This window comes from Hyaena hyaena, unplaced genomic scaffold, assembly GCF_003009895.1.
Source record: "Hyaena hyaena isolate Hyena2069 unplaced genomic scaffold, ASM300989v1 scaffold_33, whole genome shotgun sequence".
NCBI classification, from domain to species: Eukaryota; Metazoa; Chordata; class Mammalia; order Carnivora; family Hyaenidae; genus Hyaena; species Hyaena hyaena.
The window spans coordinates 4,273,449-4,297,282 of NW_024080666.1; the positions used below are offsets into that span (position 1 = coordinate 4,273,449).

At 38.0% G+C, this 23,834-nt stretch overlaps 1 protein-coding gene across 6 annotated transcripts in view; it reads right to left on the minus strand.

Moving 5' to 3' along the window:
- The window catches only part of CUNH18orf25 (chromosome unknown C18orf25 homolog), an 88,202-nt gene that overhangs the window by 39,523 nt on the left and 24,845 nt on the right, over nt 1-23,834 (minus strand). For 5 of the 6 annotated variants that reach the window (XM_039228836.1, XM_039228838.1, XM_039228839.1 and 2 more), the window contains exon 2: nt 6,983-7,767. In XM_039228836.1, coding sequence (XP_039084767.1) covers nt 6,983-7,697 — 715 coding nt within the window. In that variant the 5' untranslated portion in view covers nt 7,698-7,767. Of the gene's footprint in view, nt 1-6,982; nt 7,768-19,515; nt 19,655-23,834 lie in introns of those variants that run through there. The other variant, XM_039228837.1, reaches the window with a different exon arrangement.

Here is a 23,834-nt window from a genome sequence, read left to right on the forward strand (position 1 = left end):
ATAAATGAATGATGGAATCAATCAACCTTGCCCTTATACCATCTACCTATACCAAGAAGTTTTACAAAGAACAGCCCTATGAAATGCTCTACAGAATTTATTCCAGGGTATTTCTGAAAATATGGTTCACTTTATGTCATAAGGGCTTTTAATGAAGATGCAAAAGAAAAATTTCCCAGGTCTCAGTATGAAGAATAGCAGTGTTTCTTCTAGAAATTGAGAACGGTTTAATCAGTCATTCCACCTCTTTACAATGCCTAAAAGGCTACAGGAAAAATTTCTGGCCCATACTTAGCAAATAAAAAACTCATGGAGTTTATTATTCTCTAAGTTGATATTATTCCTCTTCCCGGGATTACTCCATCCCTTGTCCTCACGTTTTAAAAAAATCTTGTTTATACAAAAACATCCTCAAGAAGAACATACCTTTCCCCCAAATTTGTATTTGACTTACAGAAACACTAAATGGAATTTACAGAATATGACACTCTCTTTAAGCAGTTTATCCATTATAAGTGCTGAGGAAATTTTAGTGTATAGAAAAGAAAATTAAGATGGCTACTTTGATCTGTTTCTGATTCTGGCACTTATTTTTCCACAAACACTAAAAAATGGGTATTTAAAAGCTAAATTCAGAAAATGGTGTAAGAATTCTTATGCCAGGGACAGTGAGTTAAGTTGTGGCCTTGTAGAGATTACTACCAGCAATAAATACTGATAAATAAGGCATTTTAATCAAGGACCAATTGATTATACACTTGTCGAGACCCACAGAATGTACAACACCAAGAGTGAACCCTAATGTAACTATGGACTCTGGGTGATAATGATGTCAATGTAGGTTCACCACCATCTCTGGCAGGGGATTGGGGGTGCTGAAAATGCGGGGCATATGTGGGAGCAGGGAATATATGGGTACTCTGTACCTTCTGCTCAATTTTACTGTGAACCTAAAACTGCTCTAAAAAATAAAGTATATTAAAAAATAAAAACAGGGACCATATTCTCACTTTAAACACATATATGTCCTTTTATTAATACTAAGATATATCCTACTTTGAGAAAAAGACTTACTGAAAGCAAAGCTTATGCTTTTGCATATACAAAGTTAATATAGGCACTCAACTTTAGGGATAGGAAAAGCAGGCCAAAAATAATACCTTAGTGCTTTAACATGAGATTACCAAAGGATATCCACCAGTAAGACTTCAAAGCTTCCAAATTTAAGATCACATTAACCAGACATTGTATGAAAGAGAAACAATGCATGCTTTTAAAACAATCACTTAAATGAAATAAAAGAAAAAAGTGCTTATACGTGTTAAATTAATATAGAACTGTGCTACAGTTTTTATAACTAATAGGACTTTTAAAAACCAGACTCCACTCTTCAGAACTTGGTACCTATTAGCAGTAACAGAACTCAATTGAGGCAGATTACCAGTTTCACAATGATTTTTAACTATGTAGAAGACTTAACATCAGCACTCAACTGAGTAGCCCTGGCTGCTCACTGTAATCATTTAGGGAGTTTAAAAATGCAAGATCTAGGGGCACCTGGGTGGCTCAGTTGGTTGAGCATCCAACTCTTTTTTTTTTTTTTTTTTTTTTAAATATTTTTTTTTATTTATTTCTAGGAGAGAGAGAGAGACAGCGTGAGCAGGGGAGGGTCAGAGAGAGAGGGAGTCACAGACTGAAACAGGCTCCAGGCTCCGAGCCGGCAGTCAGCACAGAGCCCGACGCGGGGCTCGAACCCACGAACCGCGAGATCATGACCTAAGCGAAAGTCGGACGCTTAACCGACTAAGCCACCCAGGCGCCCCGAGCATCCAACTCTTGATTTCAGGTCAGGATCCCACAGTTGTGAGATAGAACCCCACATTGGACTCCATTTTGAGTATGGAGCCTGCTTAGGATTCTTTCTCTCTCTTTCTCCCTCTGCTCGTCTCCCCAGCATCGTGGCGCTCTCTCTCTCTCTCAAATTAAAAATAAAAAAAAAAAAAAAAGAAAGAAAGAAAAAAGAAAAGAAAAAAAATGCAGGGCACCTAAGTGGGCCAGTTGGTTAAGCATCCAACTTTGGCTCAGGGCATGATCTTAGGGTTCGTGAGTTCGAGCCTGACAGCTTGGAGTCTGGAGCCTGCTTTGGATTCTGTGTCTCCCTCTCTCTACCCCCTCCCCCACTAATGCACACATTCGCTTGCTCTCTCTCTCAAAAAAGAAACCTTAAAAAAATTTTTAATATGTTCCTTAAAAAAAATTTTAATATGTTATCACACATATACATAAAATCTAAAATAACCAAACTCATGGGGTAGATTGTGGGTGAAGGTGATCAAAGGGTATAAACTTCCAGTTATAAGATGAATAAGTTCTGAGGATGTAACTATAGTTAACAATGCTGTTACTAAGAGAGATCTTAAAAGTTCTCAACATACATATTACAACTATGTGAAGTAACAGATGTGTTAACTAAGCTTACTGTAGTAATCATTTGCAATATATACATACACCAAAGCATCACATTATACATCTTAAACTTACATGATATTATACGTCAATTGTATCTCAAAAAAGCTGGGGGAAAAGGCTGATGCCTTGGGTAAGACCCAGAGATTCTGATTTGATTGGTCTGGAGTGGGGCCCGGGCATCATTAGTTTTAAATGTTCCCAAGTGATTCTAACATGTAGTCAGGTTGAAAACTGCATGGATTTTACTTGCCTTGATTGCATTTACTAAGCTGAAAATAGGCAGTTTTCACCTGACTGCTACATCTCAGTGTTTTGTTACCAGTGTATTTAATGAGTCTTCAAAATAGCTATCAAAAGACAGTAAGATTAAAAGAGGCTTAAAATGGGAAAAGTGGGGCTTTTACCCACTTCATATGCAATCCAAGAAAAAAGTTACAGGATTGCTTATGTGGGTTTGGGGTCTTCTCCCATGAATTCCAACCGCTTAAATCAATATAAAAAAAATCCCAAGTAATCCAATCCCCCATAGGCTAAGAACCCTCACAAATGAATAAGAAAAACAAATGTAGCAGGAGGAAAATGTGCAAAGAATGGGTATAGGGTGTCTGCCGAAATAACAAATGGCCAAACATAATTTTCCAGCTTCACTAGTCAGCACAGAAATGCAAATTAACACTAAGATACAATTCTTCCATAAAATCAGCAAGACTTTAAAAATGTAAGTATTTAATAGAAAGAATATAATGCAACAAATACACAAACTCCTGGATGCAACAAACTTAACATATTATTTTAAAAAGCAGCTTGGCAATATGTGTCATGAGCCTTTAAGTATTCATACCCTTTCCTTATAATAGCAAAACCCATAAACAGCCCAAAGGACCAACACTGGGGAATTTATTTTACGGTTAGCTAAATAATTCAAAATCCATACATTCTAGGGGGAATATTATGTTTTGTTAAAAAGTTCAAAACCCCACTGAGAAAGGAAGATGGATGTATACATATTATAGAAGGCAACATACTCAAATGTTAACAAAAGCAGAATTGTGAGTGATTTTAATCTATTTCACATTTTTCTATTTTCAAAATTTTCTACAAAGCATTTACTACTTAAAAAAAATTATTTTTCATTTCCAAGCAAGAGTTAACTGATTAAGCATTAAGTCTTTACCTCAGAAAAACCGTGAGGTAAGATGATAGCTTATCATGATGCATTTCAGTGCATAAATGTGTACAGTGAGTAAGAGGTGCTGAGATCCTGGATTCAGTGGAGCTGAGCCTGGCCACACGGACTGAAAATGCAAGTGATTTAGCCAGCTGTCCTCAACAGCTTCCCTCTCCCCTCACATTCTCCAAAATAGATCAATTAGATTTTCTAAATGCAAACCTGCCAAGACAACTGACCCTTACCTACAAACGTGGATACTATTTTGGTACCTCAGTCTGAAAAGGCATTTATAGGATAGCCACCCTGAGGTTTATTCTATGCTAAATATTTATCAAAAATAACAGTTACTGGAAAAACTTTTCCTTGTTGTCCACGTACACTGATAGACATTAAGTTAGTCTGTTCAGAGAACTAATTTCTTGAACTTAATGAAGTCTGATGTCCATTATTCATATTCACTAAAATCAAAATTCCCTGCAAGAGCAGACTTTACAGAACTAGTCTCAACTTAGAGTGATTTTACAGAGAAGTAACATTCTGTCCCACCCCTCCATCACTAGAAGAAATAATACTCTCACCGTAAAACTGCAAAGAGTGACTAAGAGTACAGAAAGGTCATCTATAAAGATAAATGAGACATTTGATTAAAAGCCTCAAATACTCAAGTCCATCACAAAGTATTTTCACATTATCATTCCCTACAAATACTCTTCTTTTGCTCATCTCTAAGTTTCCCAAATGCAAGAACTGCCAGAATAATCTTGATAATGTATCTCCAAACGATTCTTAAAACAGCAATAGGTTCTCAAAGACTTCAAGGAGAGAAGGACTTAGTGTGGATGCTACGCTATCAGTTCACTGTTAACTAAAAATGAAAAATCTTCATAAATCTGTTTCCAGATACCAACTCAATTACTAAGCACGATCGGACACTGTACAAGTCTGCATTGTTATCTTCACTCTTTAAAAGAAAATCTATTAATTGTGAATTACTTCGCATAAGAGAACATTTATGCTGCTGAGGAAGCTTATAAATGAAGTATTTCTGAATTACTAAATCAGTTGTACCTTGATGAGAAAGTATAACAAGAATCTCAGTTTCTACCTGTCCTTTTGATTTTCATTCTGTGTAAACAGCTTGATTTAAATTTCAAAATCCAAGAGATTCCATCAGGCACATCTAGTTTAAGTTCACCTGAATGTCCATGTTGCTGCCCTCAAGTCAGTTCATAATTTATCCTATCTTTACAATTTATACAACTTTCAACAACTGCCCTAGCTATACACTTGAGTATATCCCCTTCCCCAAGTAATAATGGGACTCAGGAAACTGAGGGATACATTACTATTACATTACAAATGAACAACGTCACAATTTTTTAGGGGTAGCAATATAGATAGTTTAAATGAACTTCCTAATATTTAAACTTAGGCTGTTCCCTCTTTTGCTGCTTTGCATACCCGCTTGTATGAACAGTACCCCCTGAAACTGTGCAGTGTGCACAGTCTAGGCAGTCATATGCATGGCCCAGCACCTTACCTACCACTTGATTCTCCATGATTACCTTAGAAAATTCTACAAACTTTCAAAAGTCACAAACTTACTAAGTGGTGTGAGAAAAAAAAAAATCATAGATTCAGATAATTCGGTGTTTTGGTTTGCATACATTTCAGAATAGACAAGAAACAGGTGTTTTAAAGTTTTACACACTGGTGAAAGTCAATTACCAAGGAAGTTTGGATAATATACACAAAGCACAACCAATCTATGTAAGCCAAATAGCAGAGTGCCCACGAAGACATTTCTCGTGTCACTTCTATAATTGGATCTATTTTCAAAGAGAATTTTGTTCACCTGCCTTCTTTTCCCTTTCCATAAGGAGGTAAAATATTAAGGTGGTTACCTAAAAATCTGTTCAGTGAGTGAAATTAAGCACTGTATCGAAGATTCATCATTATCTTGATTAATGGATTAGAACACAGGACATAAGAATGCATAAATAAACAATTTTACAGGTGTTAATCAAGCTTTCTTAAACATATTACCTGATGTAAAACTGAAATATACCTAGAACCTGCCAGAAAACAACCCCAAAATCTGCTTCTTTCATGCTTTCAACTAATGAACTTCAATTAAATCCCCTCCCCAGCAATTTTAACACAAGGAACTACCAAAGAATTCAATAGATATTAAAACAGTAAGCATTTCTAATTGTTAAAAACTCATATTTAATGTACTATATGGATGAGATTTATTATAAGATGAACACCTATAAAATCATTCTTGTTACTGAGTTTATAGAAGTTTGGTTGGCTACATGTTTAATTAACCAATATGATTTTTTGTGAAATATTCTTTGTATATCAGCAATATGCTGTCTTCAAGTGTAGAAACAAACATTTCAGAAAACTAGGAGGAAAAAACAATCACCCATAAAATTTTAAAAAACAAAACTTCCCCCTCTTTAATGTAGCAATAAACAATGCTGTCATTATCTATGAAATGCCATGTAGTTTATAAAATGTTCCTAATCATAAGAGTCTCTTCAATTATGAGAATTCACCAATTAAGAACTGTTCAGACTTCATCTTTCTTCCACCTTGAACTCTCAAAACTGCCCCTGTAGTACACAGTACTGGATATAATATGGAGAAAGCAGATATGTCAAACATGTAATAAATTACAGACCCTTACACCAATGAAAACTAGAACAAACAGATTCCTATCAGACTTCTTAAAGCTTGGGGGATTAAGGGTAAAACTCCACAAAAAGCATTCTTTTCAATGCAAGTGACAACTTAGAATAGAAAAATATGCCACAAGGATAACTATCTTATCATGCGCTGAACTGGGGGAAACGCATAAAACTATGGTTTTAGGAGGAACAGTTATTAGAAAACTTTAACGGAAGATAGAACATGTTATTTCAGACACTGTAAGCTCGAATACAGTGGCTATATAATAAAGCAAGGTGCCTATTCCTGAGGAGGGTTTACTTAGTAATAATGCTAAACAGTGAATATTAAATCTAAGCAGTGCTAAAAAGGCAATGATGGGAGTTCAGGTAATGGGTTACAGAGAAAGGAAATTCCATTACTTAAAAATAATCTTGTCCCTATATTAACCATTCAAATATTTTTTTGCTGATGTGCAAAAGTGCACTGGAAACCTCAGAACAGGTTTTTAAATTGGCCATGTCTCGTTAATACACTGCAGTCTTCAAATTTACACAGAGCTGCAGGTCTCCTGGATTTTTTCTCAAGTGTCACTCATCTAACTCAGCCTGACAGCTTAGAAATGCCATCGGTTGCTCTACAGTCAGTTTAAAAAACATCCTCTACCTGGTATCTCTGCAGTGATTGTCTTGCTGCTCCCTGAAACCTCTTCATCATCATCTGATGAGCTCGTGCTTGAGTCACAAGTCAGGTCACTATCACTGGTACTACTGTCCTGCAATAGGTTATATTTCTTCCGTGCAGCAGCCTCCCTTTTCTGTCTCAGTAGCCTGATTCTCTCCTTGTGCTTTTGGCTCCGATGACCTTTAACCTTGGCGACTCGGCCATTCTGTTTATCACTGGATTGCCGGTTTTTCTTGGCAGCCATAGTAGAGGTTTCACTTTCAGACCGGGACCGTCGAGACTTGCGCCCAACTGTGGCACCAGACACTCCAGAAGGGTCTCCTTCCACTGCTGTTTCTGCCTGGGAGGGTTCATTCTCTTCTGCAGAAGACAAGGTATCTGAATCAGCCAGGTGACCACTAGAGGAAGGGGAAAGCATGCAGTGATTAGAGGAGTCACTCTCATAAACTCGGCCAGTTGTTGGCTTGTCACTCTCTGTGGATGCTAACTGAGACTCAGAAGAGTCCCTTCTCAGTTCCATCAACAAGCAGGGCATTGAAGAAAGAACTGTAGAATCCACTACCCCATCTTTCTGAACTTGAGATTCCAGTTCTACAGATCCATCCTCCTCCTTAGTGGTCTTTTGTTCAGATGGTTTCGGTGGGACTTCAGACTCAATGAGTTCCTCGACTTTTCCCACTGCCTCCTCCATCTTCATTTCAGACTTTCAAGTTCAATCATGGAGCAGAGTCTAAGAAAGTAGGTCAAAGATGCAACAGGAAAGCAACCTGTACAAAAAAACACGACAATCAATAAACAAGAATGATAGATTATTTAATGAACACGACATACCTATCTTTCTAAATGGGTAGCGAAAGTTACCATCATACAAGCCTTTAAAATATATCTGTTTAGGGGCACCTGGGTGGCTCAGTCGGTTGAGCGTCTGACTTCAGCTTAGGTCATGATCTCACGGTTTGCGGGTTTGGGCCCCACACCAGACTCTGTGCTGACAGCTAGCTCAGAGCCTGAAGCCTGCTTCAAATTGTGTCTCCCTCTCTCTCTGGCCCTCCCCTGCTCACGCTGTTCCTCTCTATACCAGAATTAAATAAAAAACATTAAAAAAGTTTTTAATAGATCTGTTTATCTGCCTGATAAATAGTCAAATTCAAAAAACTTAGTATTATCAAAAAACTAGCATACACAACTACTAACAGTGGCACAATACTAATCCTTAATTACTAAACTTGCAAGCCCAGCAAGCAACCAAAGATTTAACTTTAAAGCCTTATTTAAGATGTTCAAAAAAGGGAGCCTCAAAACTCTGATATAGTTAAATATGTACATTCTGACTTTCACATAAAAGAAAAAGAATGCTTCCCCAAAAAATCTGGAAATGAGATTTTTGAAAAATCTCAGAAACAAGTTAACTAGAATAATTACTTTTATATTCAAATCAACAAAGAGAAGAAGCTACAGTGGAGTAACATCAAATGTACACTTGTGTTTAAAAAAACCTTCAACCACATGCATTTGGGCAAATGAGAACCCAAAGTAACTATGCATCAAACCTATTTGCTATTTCTCTCAGGAAGAACTGCTCTAGAGGAGTATTAAGTTGCCAGACCTGGAGTGCCTGGGTGGCTAAGTCAGTTTAGTGTCCAACTCTTGATTTCAGCTCAGGTCATGATTTCACGGTTTATGGAACTGAGCCCTGGATCAGGCTCCATGGTGGAAGTGTGGATTCTCTCTCTCTGCCCCCCTCCCCAGTTCTTGTGCACACTCTCTCTTCCTCTCTCTCAAAATACATAAATAAACTTAAAAAAAAAAAAAAAAAGATGTCAGGCCTGACGATACTGTTTCCTCATAGTCCTTCCTAGTTCCCACCTACTCTCCTCAGGCTGAATGTGAGCCTAGTGTTTCAAATGTTTTGTTTCATAAGCAACAGCCACTAAATACAGAGCAACTACTCTGTGAACCTAGTACACTCTAGTCTATGAATAACTTAAGGGGTTTAAGAGAAAACATCCTACATACATTTCCTACCTTATATGCTAACTTTAGAGCCTAACACTCTTCCCCCACTGAATGTACTACAACTCTTCTTAATCATGGAGAAACAGGACATAGTCCTTAACCACAAGAGTGGTGATCTATACAGACTTCATTAACTGGTGCTTTGGTTTTAAAAGGATGATGCTAGGGGCGCCTGGGTGGCTCAGTGGTTGGGCATCCAACTTCAGCTCAGGTCATGATCTCACAGCTCATGGGTTTGAGCCCCGCATCAGGGTCTGTGCTGACAGCTCGGAGCCTTTCAGCCTGCTTCAGATTCTATGTCTCTTCGCTCTCTGCCCCACCCCCGCTCATGCTCTGTGTGTCTCTCTCTCTAAAAAATAAACATTAAAAAAAGTTTTTAAAAAATAATAAATAAATAAAGGGTAAGGCTAAGAATGTGCAAGGCAAGTAAATACCTCACTCTGTACATGAGATGCCATAGAAAGCAGTTATCATGATGTCCCACTGGTAACAGACAAACACAAACACGAAGTGAGACGGTGTGCTCATCAGGAGCTGCAGACAGCTTTACTGTTCACTCTATCAAGTTGCTTGACAGTTCAATATATGGTAGACAGCAACTAGAAGATACTTGGAAAATCTTTTTTTTTTTATCTAACATGCCAAGGCTACTTTCTGCTTACCATAAACATGAATAATCTATACTACTATTCTTTGTTTTTTATGGCCTTATTCTCAGCTGCTGATAACACAGACATTCTGATGAAGATTCCTCAACATATTCATGAAAACCAGAACATTCATGGCCAATAGGAACATTAATGTAAAACAATCTCATATGTAGCCTATTTTATAAGTATATTTGCATTGTCACTCATTTTTAAGTTAAATAAAAATACAAGCATAAATATTATTCCTAACACCATTCCAAAAGGAATGTAACACCTCTGAAAGCCAACAGAGGGAGTAAAAGTTAAACCAGAAAACTGCCAGTGTCATAACTAAAGCATGCTGGCAATATAAACAGGAAATAAAATATTCACACATATGAAAAACCCCATAGATGAGGAATAAACGAAGGTTTTTCTAGCGGAATAAAAACAAGAGCTGAGTATTCTGCAGAGAATGAAGTTAATATTTCTGTAATAAAACTTTTTCTCACAGCTGAAATATTTGAGAAATATACTCAAAATGAAATTAATGTAGCCATAAAGCACAAGAATCAAACGTCTCAAATTAATTTTTGAAAGCAGAAGGTACTGGACCTTTTCAAAGTATATAACATCAGGCTAAAAAGTAAATGTGTTAACATGACCATAAAAATCTTGTTTCTTCAGTAAATGAATTGTGTGGGTAAGACAAATAAATCTAAACTGCTTTTCTTTTAGGAAAATGTAACATGAGTATTTTTAATATGACAAATCAATCAAATGATTATTATTCATTTCAAGATGGTTATATCTAAGAATTAATTGAAATTTACAATACATCAGTCAGAAGAGCTAAAATTAACAACTCAGGCAACAACAGATGTTGGCGAGTATGCAAAGAAAGAGGATCTCTTCTGCACTGTGGGGAGAATGGAAACTGGTGCAGCCACTCTGGACAACAGTATGGAGGGTCCTCAAAAATTTAAAAATAGAACTACCTTATGACCTAGCAATTGCACTACTAGGTATATATCCAAGGGATACAGGTGTGCTGTTTCCAAGGGGCACATGCACCTCAATGTTTATAGCAGTGTTATTGACAATAGCTAAAGTATGGAAAGAACCCAAATGTCCATCAATGGATGAATGGATGAAGAAGATGTGGTACACACACACACACACACACACACAACAGTGGAGTATTACACAGCAATCAAAATGAATAAAATCTTGCCATTTGCAACAACATGGATGGAACTAGAGGGTATTATGCTAAGCGAAATAAGTCAGAGAAAAACAAATATCCTATGACTTCACTCATATGTGGAATTTAAGATACAAAACAGATGAACATAAGGGAAAGGAAGCAAAAATAATATAAAAACAGGGAGGGGGACAAGAGACTCTTAAATACAGAGAACAAACTGAGGGTTGCTGGAGGGGCTGTGGGTGGGAGGACGGGCTAAATGGGTAAGAGGCATTAAGGGAGACACCTTTTTGGGATGAGCACTGGGTGTTATGCATAGGGGATGAATCACTGGAATCTACTCCTGAAAACTATATGCACTTATTGCACTATATGCTAACTAACTTGAGAGGAGAGGGGAGGGGAGGGGAGGGGAGGGGAGGGGAGGAGAGGAGAGGAGAGGAAGAAAGAAAGAAAGAAGGAGAGAGGGAGAGTGAGAGAAAGGAAGAGAAAGGAAGAAAAAGAAATTAACAATAACTTTTACTGCCAAAAAAGCGATTTTAATCACAAACACTAGTATCATTAATAGGACATCAGTTAGCTCATAGTGGTATGTCCATACAATGTGGCCATGAAGGATGAAAAAGGTTCTTTAATACATTAATATGAAGAAATTTTCAATACATAATGTCAAAAGAACAAAAAAGGTACATTATACCAAAAGTGTAAACAAAAAAATTATATTCATATGTGAGTTTGCCTGTAAATGTACAGAATCACTGGGAAGATACTTAAGAAAACAGTAACAGTAGCTACTCTGGCAAGGAAGGAAAGCAAATGAGGGGAACAGGAATCAAAAGACCTTTCCACTGTACACAGTCTTTACACCTTGAATTTACTATCATGTACAAGTTATTACCTATTCAAAAATCCACTCTACCATAAAAGTCTACTGAAAAGTGTTCTGAAGAAAACAGGACTTGGCATTTTCTGCTCATGACACTGACTACTTAATGTTCCAGTCAAATTTAGTCAGTGAAGTGTAATAGTTGCCCCCTGTACTAGAATTTTGTTATAACTCATAAAACACAATGAAAAAAGTCACAAAGTGAAAATAGAAGTTCTGACAAAACTCTCTGCAGAATAAAAATGAAGTACCCTAAATATAGGGGGATAAGATGTCGTATGTATAGAAAACAGTAATCTTCCTGAAGAACCAGAGTACTTACTGCATATTGGTTTTGGTCAGGGAAAATATGTATATTTTCTTTTTAGAGGTAAGCAAAAGAAGCTGGAAGCAAAAATATAAAACTGTCAAATGATACCTGCATCTCATAAATGGGATAAAAGGCTCTCAACCACCTGCTTTAATATTTGATGAATTCACAATGAAGTATTAAATAAACAACATATAGCACTTATTTAGTAATTTTTATTTATTTCCTACCATGCTGTTCTAATCTCCACTCTACAGTTGGTCCCCTTCAACCTGGATATTACAGTTAATCCCACCTCATCTCTCTAGAGCCCTTGCTGATTATTCTTCAGCATTCACTATCCTCTCAGCTCAAATGGACTGTCCATCCATCCATCCATTCATTCATTCATTCATTCACTCATTCATTTGAAAAAATCCTCCTCCTACTTACCACCTCAACCTCACATCTCCTCCTCCAAATACCATTCTCTTCTTTCACAGCCAACCTCATTAAGAGTTGTCTAAACTCCTTCCATTTCTTTACTTCTCATACTCCTCCAACCCAATCTCATCTGACATCTGCTTTTATCACATCTGAAGAACAGTTCTTATTAGGGTCATTAATGACCCCCATACCTCTAAATCCAACAAACATAGTTTGGCCCTCATCTTAATGTCTAAGCAGTATTCTACACTTATCCACTCCCTCTCCCCCTTAAACTAATATTTTTCTTTGGCTTCCAGGCTTCCTTTCTTCTGACTGCTCCTTCTCAGCCTACTTGTGGATTTAACTTCCTCTACCAAATCTCAAGCATTAGTCCAAAGGTAGGTCCTTTTCACACCCATCAAAGTAACCTTTTCTACATCCAGTTTCCAATACCATCCCTATACCAGTAATCCTGTCTCTCCATCTCAGCTTTTCTCCAAGCGCTATACCAGTCTACACAAATAGCCCCTTGACATCTGCATTTAGGTTTCATAAAGGCCAAACTACAATCTCTTCACGTCCAAAACCAAATCAGCCATCTCTGAACTACCTCACTCTACTTTTCTCTAGCTCTCCCTAGCTCAACAAAAACAGCATCACTACTACTTCAGTTGCTCGTATCAAAAACCTGAGGGTTATCCTTAACAATGCCTTCTCCTTTACTTATTGGATCTCATCATTCACTAATTCCTATAGATCCTACCTCGTTATATTTCCAGGATACTATTTTCCATCTCCACTGTCAACCACTCTAAACATAACCTCTGTGATTTATTGGAACCACTGACAATCATCATCTCCTCTCTCCATATTCAGTCTTGCTCCTGGCCTACCAACCTGAGCTCCATACAGCAGGCAGAACAATATTTTTATATGGCAAATAGACATGTTTATATGAGAGAGGTTTTTGTTTGTCAGATTACACATAAAGTATTTTTTTAATGTCTTACAAGGTTGGAATGGGGGGATGAATAAGAAGAGAGTATCAAGGCAACCTGAGATTTATGTGAGTTTCTCTCTCCCCTTTATAGAGAATTATATGCAATTATTTTTAAAACCTGGGTTCTGGACAATCAAAATACAGCATGTATTAGTCCTGTGTTCATCATGAAACTAAGATGACAAAAGAGGACAGGAAGGAGAGTTAAACCATGGAAAAGAAGCAATATACTGCCCTCTAAGACACAGAAGTTAAAAGTATTAAGAAAAAGGAGTACAAAGTATAAGGCTAAATGAGGCTATTGTGAACATCTGAAGGGATTTTACCATTAGACCTCATTCTTCGTCAGCAAAACGTAATACAAGGTGAAAAGACCAGGTTTTGAAGCTTGTGAATATGGAAAAGGGTTAAAACTTTTGCTACAGAAAATCTGAGGAGAATAAAACTGCTAAGCACAGTAATTTACATAGTGTCAAAAAGAATAATTCATAATACTACTCAATTCCCACACTATGTAGGGACCATTAACACAAACTTAAGGGATGGGGGTGGGAGGGCAGTGTGTGATTGTTCTTCCCTGCTGAAAACCTCTGCCCACCATTTCCAGTTTCATGTTGGGCCACTCACACTCTAGCTCCCTCCAGCTACAAAGAATGTCACATGAACGGGTGTTTGGGATTTTTCTCTTTTTTTTTTTTTTCACCAGATCTCTGGACTTTTACTCATTTTATGCCAGCCCTCTTGCTGGCTACTCTTCACAGATATTAGAATAAGTATCACTTCCTTGGGACAGCCTTTGGTACCTTACTAATAGGGTCCCTGTTATATAAAGATCATATATATGCCTATCTTCTTTCATAGTACTTTACATAATTGTCGTTAACTTTATTTAATGTCCATCTACCATACAAAGGGACTTATATAAATTTAAAGAAGTAAAAAATTATACAAATGAAAAATTATGTAACCCCCAGGTGATCTACCTCTATGATTAATAGGTAAAACAGACCTTAAGGCAAAAATTATTGTCAAGACAAAATTTGTCATTCTAATTTTCATGGCCCAGTGATAAACAGAATGGGAATCTGTAGAAGTTCCCTCTGACTACAAATTTTTCAAGGCAGTAGAAACCAAGGTCGTTGTTAAGAGGGAAGATGAATGAGGTGGTATTGAGGGTGATCAGAGGACCAGGAATGAAAAAGAAGTGAGAAAGGGAAGACACTAGGGAGGTACAGTGTAGGACTTCCAGGCAATAACAAGGGCCCACTTTAAGGGCTGGAGTACAAATTTCATGGGAGAATGGCATACATGGTTATGTTTTTCTCCTCTGAAGTTCAACTGTGCAAGGCCAAACACAGAGGAGGAAGAAATATAACCAGAATTCTACTTTCACCAAGCAAACAGAACAGTGTAAGAAAGAAACAAAAGTGTATGCGAGAAAATGATTGTAATTATCACATCCAGAAGGTACAGGACAGTGAAAAATGTCCAATGGAATGGATATCCCCGTGGAGTCAAAGTACTACAGTGAACTGGAAAAGAGAAGGTGGTAGCCCAAGAGCAAGTGAAAGAAACAGATTATGGAAGGGTTGCATTTATTGGTAACTGCCAACATCTAAAACTGTCCTACTCAAAATGATGTTCTTGAAGGACTATGTGACAGAAATTAAGAGTAATTCACTAGAAACATTGAGCAATATGATACTGTCATGACATCCAAACAGTATTTCAATTTCCTAGTAATTAGTTTACTGTATTTTACCAAAAAAAAAAATCCACCAATGATAGATTGGAAATAACAATGCACTGGTCCCGGGGTGCCTGGATGGCTTGGTCAATTAAGCATCAGGTCAGATTTTGGCCCAGGTCATGACCTCACAGTTTCGTGAGTTTGGGGCCCCACATGGGACTCTATGCTGACCTATGGAGCCTGCTTAGGATTCTCTGTCTCTCTCTCTCTCTCTGCCCCTCTCCCTGGATTCTCTCACTCTCTCTCTCAAAATAAATAAATAAACTTAAAAAACAAAACATTGGTCCTAAAAAAAAAAAAATACCAATCCTTCAAAACACGTAATTCTAGAAGCACTGATTAGAGTATGGCTGTGGAAATAAGTAGCTGAGGTAGAGAACAAAATTATTACAGGAGAGTACACAGAATTGAGTGGGCAGTGCCATAAGGATCATCTGTATACTGAAATCACCAAAAATTAACAGTAATAATGGACAAAATGACACTAATCAAGGAACAAAAATCATCACAGTATAAGGGGTCAGTGGTCAAAAGCTGACAGCAATTATCTGAAAAGTAATGAGGAACCAGGAAATCCAATCCAGAGGATAAGGACTGCAGGAGAAAAAAAGCACAGCCACCCTCTTGCAAGGTCAAGCAGTGCCCTCAGTGGAAACCCATGTTGCTATTAGTGCAAAAAAGGGAAGTTCAGAGAGGATGTTAAGAAAATTGGTGATTGTGCTCATGATGAACTAAAGTAGAAGTGAACTGGAGAAGGAGGGGAAGGAAAAGAACAGGGACTGTGCAGTGCTTTCTGAAGATTAGAGTACAGGAAATAAGGGGTGACTTAGGAGTTTGGAACTTCCTGTGGTAACATTCATGAAACAAAAACCTATGTAAAGTATTCAGATGTTTTCTTTTTCATTCTATACATTGAAAAAATTTAGTGTTGGTCATGACTCAGTCAATTGATTTCACAACCCAGTAGGTGGTGACCTAAAACTTGAAAAACATTGTCTAGAGAAACACAAGGGTCACAGCAGCTGTTTCTGAGACAGACAAAACAAAAACAAAACATCTAGTAACAAACAGTGGAATGGAAAAATAAACTGTGGTACAATAAAGGAGCATATAGCAGTGGAAACCAAAGACAACTACATCAACATGGATAAAACAATAAAAACGATGGTAAGCAAAAAAAAGAAAAAAGAAAAATGGAAGAAATTGCAAAAAACAAAAAAACCCCACCTGTATCAATGTATATAAAGTCCAAACTAAGACAAAACAAAATGACGTAATATATATGGATGCCCAGCTGTGGAGTAAAACTACTTTAAAAAGCAAAGGAATGGTTACCAAAATGTCAGGATAGTGGTTACTATCAGGATAGTTCTTCAGGGTGAAGCAGAGGTGATTGATTCTGAGTATGTAGGGTTTCCTACAAGGCAGGACTTCTGGGCAGGGCAGGACTTCTGGCTATGAGCAAGGGATGGGGTCAGCAAAACTCTCCAAAATGTAATTATAAGGCATGACAAAATTTAACCATTTCAGAGCTCTAGTAATCTGTCAAAAGCATACACAAAAAGTACTGATGTTTAAAAACCTGCAGGATGGGGAACCTGGGCGGCTCAGTCGGTTGAGCATCAGACTTCGGTTCAGGTCATGATCTCGCAACTCGTGAGTTCAAGCCTCGCGTCGGGCTCTGTGCTGAAGGCTCAGAGCTTGGAACCTGCTTCAGATTCTGTGTCCCTCTCTCTCTGCCCTTCACCTACTTATGCTGTCTCTCTCTCTCTCAAAAATAAAATTAAAAAACATTTTTAAAAAATGAAAACCTGTAGGGATTTTTATTAAGAATAGTGGGGGTCTCAGCAACAGCACTGCTAGAAATTTACCCAAGGGATACAGGAGTGGTGATGCATGGGGCACATGTTCATAGCACCACTTTCAACAATAGCCAAAACATGGAAGAGCCTAAATGTCCATCAACTGATGAATGGATCAAGAAGATGTGGTTTATCTATACAATGGAATACTACATGGCGATGAGAAAGAATGAAATCTGGCCATTTGTAGCAACGAGGATGGAACCTGAGAGTGTTATGCTAAGCAAAATAAGTCAGGCAGAGAAGGACAGATACCATATGTTTGCACATATAGGTGGATTAGGAGGAACTTAATGGAGGACTGTGGGGGAGGAAAAGGGGAATAAACAGTGGGAGAGAGGGAGGGAGGCAAACTGTGAGAGACTCTTGAATGCTGAGAACAAACTGAGGGCTGATAGAGGAGGGGGAGAAAAGAAGGGGGGTGATGGACATGGAGGGGGGTACTTGTTGGGATGAGTACTGGGTGTTATATGGAAACCAACTTCACAATAAACTAAGGGGAAAAAAAAGAATAGTGGGGGTCTGTGATGTTCTTGCCTAGGGCTGCTCCCATTCCTCCCTGCAAGTCCTGGAGCTCAACAGGTTCAGCCTAACTACACACAACAGGCCTGGAGGATCTGAGGATCTGCTTTTGTACATACAAAGGGGCCTCACTCAATGTGGAATGGCTGGCCACATCTACGCCAAGGGGCATATATGGGCAAGTGACAATCTCAGCAGCAGGTCAGCAGAGAGGCCAAGGGGTCCAACTAGCCTGAGGATGTGATCATGAATGGACCAAGCATATTCTTGGCTGAGGCTGCAAGATTATGCAGAGAAAATGCCAAATGGTTCAAGAGAGTAAAAAAAAAAAAAAAAAGAAAGTCCAGGCAGACTTGAAAATGACCTGAACTTTAAAATGCTTTCACCCATCCATGTACAGATCCATCAGTATAGAACAAAATTCCTTTTTGGTGGGAGGTATTTGAGCAAAATCTCTGTCTAAGTACTGGCTGATCAGTAAACTGTATTGGAATGGACAAGAGCAACCATTAGAATGCCAGGTTTAAAATTTAAAATAGGAAAAAATAAAAAATAAAAAGCTGAGCAGAGACATAAGCAACAACACACTGCAGGAGAGACAGATTTCTGATTTACCAATTACCTAAACAAAAAAAAGTAACATTTACAAGGGAAAAACAGTAAGAATCCAAAGCTGCTGCAATATATTATCTAAAATGTCCAGTTTACAAGAAAAAATTAAGAGACCTTTAAAAAATAGGAAACGTGACTCATACACAGGAGATATAAGCAGTCACTAGAAAAACAAGTGTCCTTAGATGGACTCCACAAAAATTTCAAAAGAGCTACTTTAAATATATTCAAAGTACTAAAGAAAACTATGACTTAAAAATTAAAGTATGGCAACAATGAATCAACAAGTAGATAATCTCAATAAAGAAACAAATTATCAAGAGAACCAAATGGACATTCTGCAGTTGAGAAATATAAAAACTCAAAAGAAACGTCACTACTAGGGCTCAACAACAGGTTCAAGATGACAGAATAAAGAAATCAGTGAACAAAATGATAAGTCAATAGAAACTGTGCAATTGGAAGAACAGAAAGAAAAAGAATTTAAAAAAATAAACAGGGCCTCTGAAACACAAGGGACAATGTCAAGAATATCAACATGTGTGGGGCGCAAAACAGATTAGCTCAGTCAGTTAAGCTTCAGCCTCTTGGTGTCAGTTCAGGTCATGATCTCATGGTCTGTGGGTTTGAGCCCCGCATTGCACTACGCACTGACATTGCAGATGGAGCCTGCTTGGGATTCTCTCTCTCTCCTTCTCTCTCTACTCCCCTCTCCCTCTCTCAAAATAAATAAACTTCAATTTTTTTTAATGTTTATTTATTTTTGAGAAACAGACAGACAGTGAGGGAGGGGCACAGAGACAGAGACACACAGAATCCAAAGCAGGCTCCAGGCTCTGAACTGTCAGCACTGAGCCTGACATGGGGCCTGAACTCACAAAATGCGAGATCATGACAGGAGCTGAAGTCAAATGCTCAAATGACTGAGCCACCCAGGTGCCCCAGTAAACTTTAAAAAAAGAAAAGGAAAAAAAAAAATCCTAGAGGCCAGAAGGTAGAATGACATTCAAAGTGCTGAGGGGAGGGACTGCCTGTGTGGCTCAGCAGGTTGAGTGTCCTTTCGTTTGGCTCAGGTTCTGATCCTGGGGTTGTGGGACTGAGCCCTATGTTAGGGTCCACACTGATGTGGAGTCTGCTTGTCTCTCCCTTTGTGACCCTCACCTCCCACTACTCGAGCTCTCTAAAAACAAAAACAAAAAACAAAAAAAAAAGAGAGAGAGAAAGGAAGAGAGAGAGCAAAGCGCTGAGGAGAAAAACTAAGAGTGCTATATCCAACAAAAATATTCTTTCAAAATGAAGATAAAAAGGGGTACCTGGCTAGGCAGTCTGTATAGGGCATGTGACTTGATCTTGGTGTCATGAGTCTGAGCTCCAAGTTGAGCAGAGGTACTACTTTAAAACCAAAAGAATTTTTTTATGAGGCGCCTGGGTGGCCCAGTCAGTTGAGTGTCCAACTTCGGCTCAGGTCACGATCTTGCGGTTCCTAAATTCAAGCACTGTGTCAGGCTCTGTGCTGACAAGTTGCAGCCTGGAGCCTGCTTCAGAGTCTGTGTCTCCCTCTCTATCTGCCCCTCTCCTGCTCACAGCTCACATTCCATCTCTCTCACACACAAACAAAAATAAACAAACACTAACAAATTAAAAAAAAAAAAGAAGAAAGAAAAAAGAATTTTTAAAAATGGGGGTGCCTGGCTGGCTCAGTTAGAAGAGTGTGTGATTCTTGATCTCAGAGTCATGGGTTCAAGTTCCACACTGGGTGTAGAGATTACTAAAAAAATAAAATGAAGGCAAAAGAAAAAAGATGGGCACTGGGTGCTCAGTCAGTTAAGCGTCTGACTTCAGCGCACACCATATTCTTGCAGTTCATGGGTTTAAGCCCTATCAGGCTCTCTGCCATCAGAACAGAGCCCACTTCAGATCCTCTCTCTCTCAAAAATAAACATTTTAAAAAATAAATAAAAATAAAAGATTATTAAAAAAAGAAAGAAAAAAAAGAATTTCCAGATAAACAGACTTAGAAATTTCATTGGTAGCAGACCTGCTTTACAACAAATAATAAAGGAAATTTTTAGGCTAAAAGGAAAGATTTTGTGACTCAAATCCACAAAATGAAATGCAGACAACAAAAAGTGCTAAATACATATGTTAACATAAAAGACACTATAAATGATGATTTCTTCCCTTAAAAAATAAAAGACTACACAGAGCAGTAATTATAACACTGTGTTGCAAGGTTTATAATATACACAGCTGTTATACAAAAGTAATACTAAAAAGGGAAGGAAGAGATGAAGCTCTCCCCTCCGGGTGCAATGTTTCTATATTTTATTGAAATTAAATAATACTAATTTGAAGACGACTGTGATAAAGATATAGATGTAATCTCCATAGCAACCACTAACATAAATAATACACTCACACACATACATATGTATACACATACATATATATCTCCTAAGACAATAAATAAGGTACACAGGAACAACAAACAGTAACACATTAGAAAATAGAATGGCAAGGGCGCCTGGGTGGTTCAGTCAGTTTAAGTGTCTGACTCTTGGTTTCAGCTCAGGTCATGATCTCACAGTTCGTGAGTTCGAGCCCCATGTCCAGCTCTGCGCTGACAGCTCAGAGCCTGGAGCCTGCTTCAGATTCTGGGTCTTTCTCTCTCTCTACCCCTCCCCTGCTGGCACTCTGTCTCTCTCTCTCTCTCAAAAATAAACATTTAACGGACGACCGTGGGGAAGAAGAAGGGGGGAAATATTGGGGGAGACGGAGAGAGGCAAACCATGAGAGACTCTTGAATGCTGAGAACAAAGTGAGGACTGATGGGTGTGGCGGGAAGTGGAGGGTGATGGGCATGGAGGGCACTTGTGGGGATGAGCACTGGGTGTTATATGGAAACTAACTTGACAATAAACTATTTGTAAAAAAAAAAATTTGTTTTTTTAATTTTTAAAAATTGACAATAGGGGCGCCTGGGTGGCTTAGTCGGTTAAGCGTCCGATTTCGCTTAGGTCATGATCTCGCAGTTCGTGGGTTCGAGCCCCGCGTCGGGCTCTGTGCTGACTGCCAGCTCAGAGCCTGGAGCCTGTTTCAGTCTGTGACTCCCTCTCTCTCTGACCCTCCCCTGCTCATGCTGTCTCTCTCTCTCCTAGAAATAAATAAAACATTAAAAAAAAAAAATTTAAAAAAAAATTGACAATAAACTATTAAAAAGAATAAAAAATAAAAATAAAAATGTTAAAAGATATTTAAAAAATAAAATAAAACAACAAATGTAAACCTAACTAAATTAATAATTACATTAAATGTAAATGGCCTAAATGCTCCAATCAAAAGACAGAGATTATCAGAATGAATAAAAAAGATCCAATTTGTATATAGTCTAAGAAACATACCTTAGGTTCAAAGATAAAATAGGTTGAGGGTAAGTAACAGGAAAAGATATACTATGCAAAGACCAACAACAGGAGAGCTAAAATGTTTACATCAACATGAGATAAAATAGAATTTAAGACAAAAAATGCTGATAGAGACAGAGGGACATTTCATAATGATACAAATGTTAATATATCAGAAAAACATAAAAATCAAAATGCTAACAAAATGGAAAGGAGAGAGAGAATTCAACACCAAGAGTTGCAGATTTCCAGTCCTCATTATAAATGGATAAAACTAGACAGAAAGTCAGCAAGAATTTAGAATACTTGAACATTATCAACAAGTTCAACCCATATGACAATATGGAACACTACTCCTTGGATAGTGAATGGCATTTGCAACTGGGTACAGGGTAACCCCAAACTAAGACATGGACTACTAGAAAGTAAAAAGAGAAAGAATCAACTTTAATTTGAATAGAATGCTCAGGAATATAGGTCTCAAAGGAAAAAAATAAAGAAATACAGATTTGGACATTACTGATACAAGAAGAAGTGGTAGATGAATATACCATCAAATTTTAAAAAGCATAAAATAGAGGAGAGACTCTAAACAGACTTTTTTAAAAAAGGTAGGGGCGCATGGGTGGCTCAGTCGGTTAAGTGTCCGACTTCGGCTCAGGTCATGATCTCGCGGTTCGTGGGTTCGAGCCCCACGTCGGGCTCTGTGCTGACAGCCAGCTCAGAGCCTGGGGCCTGTTTCAGATTCTGTGTCTCCCTCTCTATCTGACCCCCCCTGCTCAAACTCACTCTCTCTCTCTCTCTCTCTCAGAAATAAATAAAACATTAAAAAAAATTTTAAAGGAATAAATTTTAAAAATAAATAATAAATAATAAAAATAAAAATGTAAATATGCTGCTTTAGCATATAAGCTGATAGGTAAAAAAAAATTATACTTGGGCCAAAAAAAAGATAAAAGTATCAGTAAAACACAGACATAGAAGAAAGTCTTCCTTCTCGCAATACATTTTTAGATGTTTAACAACTTCCTATGAACTTAGAATTGTGAGAATCGACCATGATTAACCGGGACTTATCTAAGACCAACCACTACAGGAAACCCTCCTGAGAGTTTTGACATAGCAGAGCATATAAAATCATTAAGCACTCAACATATGAAAGGTATGCCTTTTACACTGCTCAATTTTACTTCTTATTGGCTACAACCATCACTAACCATCCTTTAATAACATTATAATGACATAAAATGAATGAATAAACTAAAGCAATATTGTTCTTCCTAATGTGACAAATGCAAACTGCAGTCATCTGCTGTTCAAAGTTTACTGTTGCTACAGGCACTTTTCCGTTGAAACCACAAGTTGACACAATCACAGCCCATTATGTAAAAATGCTTCTAGGCAAGATTTTCTCCAGAGTCATGTAAAATGGGGCATTCTAATTGCTAGCATTGCTACATATCACCACCTTAGACCAGTAAAGAAAAATAAGCAGCTAATGCCTCAAACATGATATATACCCATTAACCCATTAATTTACACTGCTTCTCCACATGTACAAGCCATAGTATTAGATAATTCTTGAATTCCAACACTGCTCTCTTGGGGCACCTGAGTGGCTCAGTCGGTTGGGCATCTGACTTCAGCTCAGGTCAGGATCTCACCGTTCTTGAGTTCAAGCCTCACGTCAGGCTCTGCTGACAGCTTAGAGCGTGTAACCTGCTTCAGATTCTGTGTCTCCCTCTCTTTCTCTGCCCCTCCCACTCTCACACTCGGTCTCTCTCAAAAAAATAAACACCAACACTGTTCTCTTATACAAAGCAATACTCTACACTAAATATGGCTATTTAGACAAAAAAGCAACTTTATTTTTTTTTAACTTTTATTTCTGAGAGTGAGAGAGACAGCAAGGGCAGGGGAGGGTCAGAGACAGAGGGAGACATAGAATCTGAAACAGGCTCCAGGCTCTGAGCTAGCTGTCAGCACAGAGCTCAATGTTGGGCTCAAACCCACGAACCGTAAGATCAAGACCTGAGCCGAAGTCAGATGCTTAACCGACTGAGCCACCCACGTGCCCCAAAAGAGCAACTTTAAAGATGGTCAATATTTTAATGACAAAATAACAATGCTTTTGATCACTAGAGTAGTACAAGATATAATATTTGCTCTGTCAAAAAACTTTAAGTTAAAAAAAATCCTTATGGGCACCTGGGTGGCTCAGTTGGTTG